The 12,649-nt window shown below is 41.4% G+C and overlaps 1 protein-coding gene across 1 annotated transcript in view; it reads right to left on the reverse strand.

Annotated features, from left to right (window-relative positions):
- AGAP1 (ArfGAP with GTPase domain, ankyrin repeat and PH domain 1) overlaps positions 1-12,649 on the reverse strand; it is a 372,692-nt gene that overhangs the window by 298,148 nt on the left and 61,895 nt on the right. Inside the window, 1 exon segment of the mRNA XM_033172415.1 lies at positions 7,412-7,546. Within this exon segment, the coding sequence (XP_033028306.1) occupies positions 7,412-7,546 (135 nt within the window).

Here is a 12,649-nt window from a genome sequence, read left to right on the forward strand (position 1 = left end):
CAGCTTCTTGGAGAGAGTGTGGCACAGTTTCTTGGAATGTTCAGTGGGATAAGTTGATTGCAGTGGGATAAGTTTGAGCAAGGAGAGATAGACACACTTGCAGAGTTTCTGCACTTCAGATATCCTGCTGCTGACTTTTCCCACTCCTATTTTTTCAGGATGCTGTTAGTAGGTATGTATTATGTTTCACCACTATACCAGTGATTGTAGATTCCACAGTGGTTGTAGAGATGGTTGCTGGGATGATATTGTGTGCATATGACATCGCTACTCAGAATGTGTGCATTACAGGTATGTGCTGTTGTGCATTATAGCCATATAAATGTCTTAACTTTTTGTATTGTATAGATTTTATGTTATGACATAAATTGTTTATTATGTCCTACATTATAAACTGTTGTTTTATTACTAAGGACAGTATAGAAATTTTAATATAAATTATGCCATCTCTCTTTTGACAAAGTATGACCAATAATGTTTCAGTGCCTAATTCATGTCCAAAGGGGAGGGGGGAGAGACAGGACAGTGAATATAATGTGTATTGGAGAGGAATTTCCACAACAGGGAGCCAAAAGTTCCATTTCAAACCTAAAGCATTTTTTTAAGGAAAGTGTACTGCTTTCAATATAAAAATAATTGCTGACAATTTTGTGAAGGTTATTTCATACTGGAAGATGTCTTTCTATGCACTTTGCACTTGTCCAGATTATTTCCCAAGTCCGATGCATAAGGCATGTGTGCCTCGCTTATGCGGCTCCACTTTGGGCTGCCCTGGCAAATCTTTCTCCTCTTGAGATCATACAAAATCAATTTTTACAGTGTCTCTTGAAAGTCCCCTCCTGTGTGAGTAACGAGACTATTTGTGTTGAACTGAGAATGCCTTCCCTAGAGACACTTCTGTGGAAATATGTCTTTAGTTATTGGCTAACACTCTGGTTTAGACAAAATAAAATAAAATAATTCCTTCCAGTAGCACCTTAGAGACCAACTAAGTTTGTTCTTGGTATGAGCTTTCGTGTGCATGCATACTTCTTCAGATACACTGAAACGGAAGAAGTGTGCATGCACACAAAAGCTCATACCAAGAACAAACTTAGTTGGTCTCTAAGCTGCTACTGGAAGGAATTTTTTATTTTGTTTTGTTTTGACTATGGCAGACCAACACGGCTACCTACCTGTAACTGGAACTCTGGTTTAGATTACCTAACTATTATATAGCCCAATGCCTCTGGCGCGATGAGTTTAGTAGCCCTTGGGCCAGTAAGATTCATACTAAACTTATCTATTGGAATCTCGCCCACAGAAGTCTTGAACTATGATCTTACCTTAGCAAGGAAATTATTAATCAAAGATTGGACAACATAGAGTGGCAGCGTAATCTTATGCTTGGTGGGGGGCTATGTTCCCCGCGTAAGTTGGGCGTCATTCCACCAACTCATGTGCCATCTTACCTATCATCTAGTCACCGTTTTGCCAGTCATCGTTTTGCTTTTATCAAAGAACGTTTCAATGCGTTCCCTTTGAATACCCTTTTTCATAGATTTTCTAGGGGTCAAGTCTCGGTTTTATGTTCCTGTGATAATAGATCGATCGAAACACTTCAACATATAGTGCTTATATGTCCTTTATATTGTGCTGTTCGGAAGAACTTATTGTTACCATTAATCCACAAATGGCCTGGGCATCCGGCAGACTTTTATCTTGCTTTCTTATTGCAAGATACAGATCAGTATGTAAATCTTCAAATGGTGAAATTTTTAACTTCTGTTCTGACATATAAGCGACGTGATGGACTGCTGTTTGGAAAGTGAAATTTCCTTATAATTCCCATATTTAATTTTGTATCCTTATTAAGGCTTTTATTGTCATTAATTTTTAAATTTAATGTGTGTATTTGTCTTAGTATTGTTTTATATGAGCTTAAAGCTGAAATAAAGTGATTGGTATTGGCATGTGTGCAGGACAGGTGCTGCTATAAAACTGTTTTACCAAACAGATCCCATGCTGTACCTATCATTTGTTGATGCAGTCATCTGGAACAGTGGTGGCAGGTAAATGCTTATATCTGTGAAGCTGTAGTGGGAGTGCACTGTACGTTGTTCCTTCAGCACATACCTGCATTTTTGTGGGTGTGCCTGTGCATGCTTTGGAATATATACTTTGTCCTCTACGCAGTGAATAATCAGCACCACCCCAAGGTCTTTTTCAAGCAGGGAAAAGTGCCTCTGAATGTGTATAGAATGCATTTGCTTCATCACATAACCAAACTTAGATGCCTGCCACCCTGCTTCAGGGTTCATAGAATCATAGGATTTAGAGTTGGAAGTGACTCTAAGGATCATCTAGTCTAAACTCCTGCATTGCAGGAATCCTGCCCACAGCCATCCCTGGGTGGGCTCAAACCAGCAACTTTCTGGTTAATAGCCAGACTCACTGCGCCACTAGTGCATCCTATCTATCAAAACCTAAAGAAAAAGAGCCACACTGCTTGGAATTAGTAGGGTACAATAACTCTCTAACCACCACCACCACCCTCTCTCTCGCTCTTTGCCTTTCTTTACCTAGCCTGATGATAAGTTGGCAAGAGTGGTTGAGTGGTAAATATTTTCAGTGAATACAAAAATCCAGCTTGCAAGATTATGTTCCTGAAGAATATAAAAAACCGTACAAAAGTAGTAAAAAAATGTGTTATCAGGATGAAAATTCATAACGTGGTATGTGAGCTTTTGGGTTACACAGAGCTCTTCTTCAGGCTGGATGTAAGTAAAAATGAGGGAAACAGCTGTTTCTGGAAGGTAGGAAAGTGTTTAGACTTAAGAGTAGCCATGTAAAAGTTTTTTCAGACTAATTTATCTAACATCTTTTAGTCTGGGGAGCACTTCAAAACAAGCATCATAATATAATGATGTAAGTAGCAAAATTCACCGGTAAGACTTTAGTACACAAAGGCAGGATCTGAGAAGCAAATTATGAGGGTGTTATTGATGCATGAGCTCTGAGATTCCCACTTTGGAAATACATTGGTACCTTGGTTCTTGATCTTAATCTGTTCCGAGAGTCCGTTCAACTCCTAAAACCATTCGAAAACCAAGATGCAGCTTCTGATTGGCTGCAGGAGCTTCCTGCACTCAAGCGGAAGCCGTGACGGATGGACCGCATCCAAAAAACGTTTGCAAACCGGAACACTTACTTCCAGGTTTGCGGCGTTCAGGAGCCCATTTGTTTGGCAACTAAGCCGTTCAGGAACCAAGGTTTGACTGTACAAAAACAGATAATCAGATTCAATTAGCTGGTTTACATGTAACAGTACACCAAACCATGGCTTCTCATCAACAAGTTTGTTCCCAAAGGGGCTATTATTAAGAGACAGTGCTCTCTGATAGAGGAGGCATTAACAAGCCAGCATGGAAGATACCCATTGATAGTTTCATCCTTCATGCATTCATCCAATCCCCTTTTATAATCTTCCAAGGTGATGACCATTATGGCGTCCCAGGGGCGCACAATCCATGGCTTATGTGTTGTGTGGAGAGTTACTTTCTTTTGTCTACAGAATCTTTCAAATCCTAGCTCACTGGATGTCCCTGAGTCATAGTGTTATGAAAAAGGTAAGAAAAACTTTTCACCATGCCCTGCATAAACTTCCATCATGTAACTTCTTACTTGCCTTTTCTCTAAACTGAAAAGTCCCAGATGCCGCAACCACTCTTCATACGGGAGTTGCTCCATCCCGATGATTATTTTGGTTGTCTTTTTCTTAACCTTTTCTCACCCTACTCTATATCCTTTTAAAAGTGAGATGACCAGGACTGTACACAGCATTCCAAATGCGGTTACATCACAGTTTTACATTAAGATATTGGCAGTTATAATAGTAATAATAATTTTATTATTTATACCCCACCCATCTGGCTGCGTTTCCGCAGTCACTCTGGGTGGCTCCCAGCAGAATAGTAAACACATGATAAAACATCAAACATTAAAAGCTTCCTGATACAGGGCTGCCTTCAGATGTCTTCTAAAAGTCCGATAGCTGTTTATTTCCTTGACATCTGAAGGGAGGGCGTTCCACAGGGTGGGCACCACTACCAAAAAGGCCCTCTGCCTGGTTCCCTGTAACCTCACTTCTTGCAATGAGGGAACCGCCAGAAGGCCTCCAGCACTGGACCTCAGTGTCCGGGCTGAACAATGGAGGTGGAGATGCTCCTTCAGGTTTACAGGACCAAGGCTGTTTAGGGCTTTAAAGGCCAGCACCAATACTTTGAATTGTGTTTGGAAACATACTGGGAGACAATGCAGGTCTCTCAGGACCGGTGTTATATGGTCCTGGCGGCCACTCCCAGTCACCAGTCTAGCTGCCGCATTCTGGATTAATTGAAGTTTCCAAGTCACCTTCAAAGGTATCCCCACATAGAGCGCATGGCAGTAGTCCAAGCAGGAGATAGCCAGAGCATGTACCACTCTGGCGAGACAGTCTGCAGGCAGGTAGGGTCTCAGCCAGAGTACCAGGTGGAGCTGCCCTGGATACAGAATTGACCTGCACCTCCATGGACAGCTGTGAATCCAAAATGACTTCCAGGCTGCACATCTGGTCCTTCAGGGGCTCAGTTACCACATTCAGGACCAGGAAGTCCCCCCCACGCACCCGCCCCATCCCTCCAAAACAGTACTTCTGTCTTGTCAGGATTCAACCTCAATCTGTTAGCCGCCATCCATCCTCCAACTGCCTCAAGACACTCACACAGGACATTCACTGCCTTCATTGTGGGATGTAAAAAGAACAGGGGCAGTCAAACCCACTTTTTTTCTAGAAGGTTGTCTCAGTCCTCAAGCCGGAACTTCCTGTCTTCCTGGACTGAGACAAAACTTCCTTATATGGAACTCTACAGTTGGGAGCGAACTCCACAGTTGGGAGTGGCCAACTGTAGCTCAGGCCGGGCTCCATTTTGGTCGCTGGTCAGTTGTCGTGTTGATCTCTCTCTCTGACAGTTTAAAAGCAGCATTACTAAAAATGTACCGTTGGCACTAGGCCAAGAGTAGAAATGGGGGACTTTCTCTCATAAGGAGAAAGTCACCACATGTATATTGTTTAGCAACTTTTAAGCCTGCCTCTAGGATCCTGTGTGACTAGATGATTACTTGTGAGTAAACGTTTTTCACTTGACCGAAGACTGTGAAGTTTCATATTGAAAGAGGGATCAAAAGGGGAAGACACCAGGATAACATTTTATGACTCTAGCGAGTCTATGCAAACTATCCGCTGTGCATGTGAGGTAAAAAGGGAATGTTAGCTCTGCTGATATTATCGAGCTTGTAAACGCAAGTTTGGATAGGATATCTAAAACAATATATCATCTCCCACATCCCTCAACATTCCCACATTCATTGGTTCTTGTTTACAGGAGAGGTAGAGCTGGGTATCATCCACACACCCAGCCCAAACCCTCTGATGGTATCTCCCAGAGGCTTTGTATAGATGTTGAAAATCATTGAAAAGAGGACGGAGCCCTGAGGCACCCCACAAGTGAGCGCCCAAAGGTCTGAACACTCATCCCACAACACCACTTTCTGGACACTGCCCAGGAGAAAGGAGCAGATCCACTGTATAACAGTTCCCCCCCCCGCTCCCTAATGCTCTAGACAGTCCAGAAGGATGTCATGGTCAGTGGTGTCCAAGGCCGCTGAGAGATCCAGCAGGACCAAAGCTTTCGCCTTTGTCCCTAGCCCGCTGGAGATCATCAACCAGCGCAACCAAGGCAGTTTCAGTCCCCTGAATCCAAATGGTCCACATCCTCCAGGCATGCCTGGAGTTGTTCAGCTCTGTAACTTTGCCCAAGAATGGAAGTTCTATCCATTTCCTAATGATCCCTAGCATGGCATTCATCTTTTTCAAAGCTGCCACATCCTGGATGAACATCTTCAGCATCTTCAGTTCAGACCCAATGGAGATATATGCCTTTTGCCTCATGTACCTAACTTTACACTTGCTAACCATAATTGCACAACAGACTTGGCTCCCTCTCTGTTCACCCCTAACTCTAGATTCTTTATGAAGAACTACTTCCCATACCAATCCTTGTGAGACTCCACTGTCTACAACCCTCCTTTGGGAAAACTGTCTACTTATTCCTAGTAACAGGTAGGTTGCCGTGTTGGTCTGCCATAGTCAAAACAAAATAAAATAAAAATTCCTTCCAGTAGCACCAAGTGTGCATGCACACGAAAGCTCATACCAAGAACAAACTTAGTTGGTCTCTAAGGTGCTACTGGAAGGAATTTTTTATTTTATTTTGTTTTTACTTATTCCTACTCTCTACTTCCTGTTTCTTAACTAGTTACCGATCCACAACAGGACCCTGAACTTATTTCAGGACTGCTAAGCTTATATAGGAGTGTTTGGTGAGTTGGCAACAGTTGGACCTTAAGTCAATATCCCTGACAGTGTCTAGAGCAGGGGCCGGATGCAGCCCATGAAGACTGTTTTACTGTCCCACGAGCTGCCCCAGAACCGAGCCGCCCGCTCGGCGAGTCCCCCGTGCACTGCACTAAACCGGTGCAGCGCGGTGCGGGGACTCGACAAGCAGTACCGGAAATCATGTCTGCGCATGTCCAGGTGCTGAAAATTGCTTCTGCGCAGGCACGATTTCCGGCATCTGGGCATGCACAGAAGTAATTTCTGGCGTCACAGACATGTGCAGATGCAATTTTCAGCGTCGCGCTGTGCCAGGCCGGCCCATGGACAATCTCCGTGGGAGTGATCCGGTCCATGCCCAGTAAACATTGCTGACCCCTGGTCTAGAGAACTGAGACGCATGAGAGTTGGATGGAATAACACCTGATAATGATTCTTAAGCATTCAATATATCAGATTTCATATATAGTACTCTATAATATAGTTAATGTGCTTGATTTCAAAATTTGTAAAAGCTGTGAGTGGGAACAGGGCCGGACCACCCATGGGTTGGACAGCATCTACATCAATAGTAAGCAGATTGTCCTGAAAGAAGTGAGTCAGAGGCAGCAATGAAGCATGACATGCCTTTTCGTTCTTACCAGGGTGGTATATCTGCATGCAAGCTATACCACTGGTCTGTGGACACATGACTAAATGCTCTTCCATACAAAATAATCCTCAACACATAGAAAACTAGATGTCAGAGAGAAATGGTCTCCCTTGACCTTCTCTTTGACTTCTAGATGTTGTTTTTATGTGCAGGGAAAATGTTTGCATGACATATCATTCAATCATGAAAGCCTCCACAGTCTGAAGTGATAGAGCCCAGACACGTGTTTATAGATCTACAGCATGACTCAAGATATATTTTTTACACAACTTGATTCAATTAACGATACTGTTAAAGATAAATTTGAATTAGGTACTCCATGATACTATGTAGGAAAAATTATTTACCATCCTGAAAGACTCTATCCACATTCAGCCCATAGGTAGCACAGGTTTCATAGTAGGTAGATCTTTTCAAATCATTCGACAGTTTCCGCGCTCTACCATCATCAATGACACGAGGATTACTGGAACTTATAGCATCTACAAGAAACAGTAGAGTAATTTTTTCATCAAATACAAAAACAAGATACAAATTTTTAAACAGATTTTTCTGAGAGTGCTATTTAGACCAGTTTCACTTCTACTTTAAAATTATTTTTGAATTCCTATCTGAGGTGTAGGAATTATGGAATTAAATACATAAGCACCTAGCATTTGGACCAGTGTCTTGAGTCATGCACACTAGGATGCTTAAACATTTTTTGTTCATGTTTATGAGAACAACCTTAAACTATTCCCATGTACCATTTTAAAAGAGCTACTGTCTGTGGTCACCACAAGTTCATTCATTTCTTCCTTTCAACCCCATGTGTTCCTCATAATTGGAAGGAATTCAATAGGGTTGGTAAATAAACTGGGACTTTTGTGAGCAGAAAAAAGTCTGCATCCCCATAGAAATGTAGAAAAATTTAGAACTGTGGCCTTCAAGGACATCACACACCTAAAGTGTGAATATTACAGCTAGATTACAAATAAGTGGAATACTTGATCTGATTTCAAAAGCTCATCAATCATGAATTCTAGTAGCTTAAGAGGAAACAGAGCATTAATAATTTGTTTTATCATTACTGTGGGGGGACACGACATAAATACACACATTTCATAAATTAATACAGGGGTTTCAGCATTGCTATTAGACAGCAAACAGCCTGCATAGTGCAGGGGGAGAAATACTCTCAAGAGGCTTTGTACATTATCAGCAGACGCTCAAGATCCAAGACTTATCCCTAGAAGGAAAAATCTGTAATTCCCATCCTGCTGGGAGATATGAATGCTCCCCACATGGAAGCAGCTTTGGCATTACTCCAAGAATATTGATAAGAATTATGAGTCACGTGGGTCTTCTGAGTTTTTGTAGCAATATGCAAAGCTAACCTTGCTGTCTTTTGGGAATCTTGTGTCCAAATCAACTGGATGCTTTAAAAAAGAAAAAGAAAAACATTGTAGAAACTAGGGGTGTTGGTCAGATTTGAACAAAGTCCAAGTCAAGGCGCCTAGAGGGATTTTAGGCTTATTCAAACTGAGGTAAAGTGAGATCCGTACAAAGCTGAATCAGTTGAAGCAGAGATTATTCAGATTTTTTAAAAAAACTGCAGATAAGCACGTACTAAAATAAAATAAAATTTAAAATGTTTCCTGGGTATTTTAAAAATAAAAACTTTATGAGTCCACACAAAAGTCCCTGTACCTATTTGCATTTAATTTACAGGAACTATCCACTACTAGGAGAGGGCCTGCAAATTTCACCCATTTCTGCCAAAAGGAAATAGCTGTTCTTTGATCACCCAACAATGAATGGGGGGAGGACCTATGAAGCACAACAGAGTGAGGTTGAGCTGCTTCCTGAGGAGCTGATTGGAGGTTTGAACCAAGTCTTGTGGTTGGGGCACATCCATATTAGAAACTCACACTACAGTTTCATGACTCTCCTTGTCAATGTGCATTCTTTGGAGAAAAAAAATTGATCTGATGTGTAGAGATCTTTCCTATTCTAATTGATTCAGGAGGATTCTGGAAGCTTCTCTTTGTGATACAAGCTAATGCAAACTGGAGGTTTCTAGCCGACAAGCAAGTTTTTATTCTGCCTAAAAACAGGCAGAAGGTTCCTGGTGTTTGGATTATTCCTTTGGAGAAGGCTGAACAGCTGATTTGGACTGGTTCTGTCATCTCTTTCGAACAAGGTCATGCTGACTATAATAATAGGTCAGAAAGAGCCTGAGTTTTACTTTTCTATATCTCTCTCCCTCTGGTGTGGTGTTTTGTACATAGTATGCTTAGGTGTTAAGGTTTTAGTCTTATAATTAAGTTATTTTAAGTTTAGGTTAAGTCTGCTGCTGCTGGATTTCTTATGGACAGTGCCAATTTGAATGTATAGATTTGTGAACACTATGCTCATTTACCTTCACTAGCAGTAGTAAACTCTGCTGGATGAAATACAATTGCCTCTGGTCTATTTTGGGGGGATCCTGCAACATGTTTAAGTTTTTACTCTGCTAACTATATGTTGAAATTTTGCTCTGGATCAATATTGAGTAGAATTCTTGTCACTCCTCTCTCATGAAGGCTGTGCTTGGGAACTGCACTTTTCAGAACAGGCATTCATATTTGAAGAAAGGATATATCAATAGCCTTGCAAACCTCTAGAAATTTCACTTTTTGCTGTGCAGAGCTTTATGACAACAAACACAAAAGTCATTTCTGACCCTCTGATCCCGAATTCAACTTATTTGCTACCTTCCCTACATGCTAATAAGATCTTGCCTAAACAAAATGCAATTTTTCAAATCCAGTCAGAGGCTGGCTGAATTCCCCACCCCCCTAAAAATATTTATGATACTACAATTCAGGATTATGGACTCAACTACACTAGTCAAAAAACAGTGTTTTGAATGTGTTATAAACATGCAACACCAGATGGCTGTAGAGAGTAAATAAAATTTCTATGAGATTTTCCATAGCCTTTCCCCCCCCCCCCTTTTGTTATAATGATTTAATTATAGCATGTTGCAGTACATATTTGTTTGTGTACTTTGAATCCATTCCCAATCTTTACAATGCAGCAAGCTTGAATAATTCATTTTGGTTTCACATAATCCTTTTGCTTTTGAGGCTAGGTGTAGGTCATTTACAGAATGAAATTATCCAAGATGAAGCATTCCTATATAGGAGCCCCATCTGCTTCTATGTCATAAAGGGTATCAACTGAAGAGCTCATTTTTCCTCAGATGGTCCCTCTGTGGGGTTTTAGATATAACTCAAGCTTACAGTTGAGATGAGCCAAGAAGAAATTAGACAAAGGATCCAATTGCAATTTTAAAAGAATCTATATTTTAAAATTATAAAATTCAACTATAAATTATAAATTCAACTATTTCATCTGAATAGAACCACTATTAAGTAAATATTTGGCACAACCATTTTAATCAACTAAATTGTAATCTACACATTATTAATCTAAACCAGTCATGTCCACAGTCTGGCCCGCAGGCCAATTGCGGCCCGTGTTCCTGTTTAATACGGCCCCACAGGTAATTTGGCAAAATCTATCTGTTGTGTCCCCCAGTGAAGCCCCGAGTGCCTCTCAGGACCCTGGGATCTCTGGATCTTTCAACGCCATGGGACTGCATGTCCTCAGTCTGCGTTCTCACGATCTCTTGGATGTCACAGTATTTGGTGCATTCCTTCTCCCTGCGCTGTGTCTTCACCACACACAGCCACAAAGGAAGGCAATTCATCTCTGCCACAACATAGAAGCGTCATTCTCTCTGTCCTGCATCTTCATCACACACAGCCACAAGGGCTGGCAATTCATCTTTTGCTGCAACTGAAGAGAACCTGCACTTGCCATCTTTATTCAGACAGGGGACAATAGACAATAGTGCAGAAGAGTGCATAAAGCTAAAAGTAAAAACGATCAAAGTTTATTACATGAGGCTACAGGACACCGCCTCCAGACACTACACCTCCACTTGTGACCCGCCAGCTTTTAGCACTGTGCATTACAGTGTAACTTCATTTGGAAGAGATCTCTGGTGAATTCTTGTTGGCACTAGAACTGCGCTCACATGATCTCCTCCCCCCCTAACCAATTTCTAAATTGGCGACTGTAAATAAGAGAAGGAAAGTTGACAGTGAGGGCCGCCGCTTCCAGGACAGGTGGAAAGTGGAATATTTCTTCAATGAAACACAGAATCACTGTGTTTGTCTGATATATCAAGAGACAGTGGCTGTTTTTAAGGAATTTAATGTCAAGAGACACTACCAGTCGAAACATAGCACATACGACAAGGCATGAATGCAGTGAAAAATGTAAGCAACTTGAAGCTGTTTTAATGTCAGAACAACGATTTTTCACAAGAGCCCGTGAGTCAAATGAAAATGCCAGAAGGTGGCAATGTTAATTGCTAAAAATTGCAAATCTTTTGCTGAGGGTGAATTTATCAAATAATGTGTTATGAAAATGGTTGAGAATATCTGTCCTGAGAGGGAGCAAGAGTTTGCCTGGCTCATAACCTGTAGCATGGAGAATTGAAGATATTTCATCAGATATTAAGAGACTATTGGATGTCCAAAAGAGTGGATTTTGACTCTTTTCAATAGCCTGTGATGAAAGCACAGGCCTATATGACACAGCTCAGTTGCTGATTTTTATGAGGGGAGGACGATGAAATGAATGTGACTGAAGAGTTACTTGACCTCCAAAGCCTTACAGACCAAACAAGAGGAAAATATTTGTTTGTTTCTGTTAGTTCCCGCCATAGATGCATGAAAATGCCTTGGAACAAAGTTACTGGGCTTATTAGTGATGGGGCACCTGGTGAACAAAGTGGATTATCAACCCTAATCTGTAACAAGGTGATCGAAGAAGGAGGGCAAAGCTATTAAACTCCATTGTATCATTCATCAACAAGTTCTTTGTGCTAACAACTAAAATATGATCATGTTATGAAACCACTGCCAGCTGAATACGAAGATGTTTTGTATCACAACAATGTAAGATGCTCAGTCAGGGGTCTGCACTGCAGCGTTTCTACTCTCTCAGAAAGGAAACTGGAGAATTCTTGGAAACGAAGGGACAACCGATGCAAGAACTATCTGATCCTATTTGGCTGGCTGATTTGGGGTTTTTAGTTGACATAACAAAGCATCTGAATGTACTGAAACACGAATCTTCAGGGGAAAGAAGCAGTGCTGAAGTAGCTTATTCACACCTCAAGGTCTTTGGAATAAAGCTGCAACTTTTCCAAAGGCAATTGTCACAAACACAGCCCAATACCATACATTTTTCAGCGTTGCAGGAAATAATGAACAGTTTTCCACAAGACAATATCAGTGTGCAAACAACCAGGTATGTAGCAGACATCACATCTCTGGCTGCGGAGTTTAAACGGCACTTTCAGGATTTTGCTGCTATTGAAAAGGAGATCAGCCTTTCTCTCCATTCTCTGATGGCCCCAATGATGCCCCAGATCAGCTGCAGCTAAAGCTCATTGAGCTGCATTGTGACAGCGAGTTATGCAGCCGTCACCAACAGCTCTCTCTTGTGAACTTCTACCGCCAACTGGAGACTTGAACATTGGCTAA

This window comes from Lacerta agilis, chromosome 1 (genome assembly GCF_009819535.1).
Source record: "Lacerta agilis isolate rLacAgi1 chromosome 1, rLacAgi1.pri, whole genome shotgun sequence".
Lineage (NCBI taxonomy): Eukaryota > Metazoa > Chordata > Lepidosauria > Squamata > Lacertidae > Lacerta > Lacerta agilis.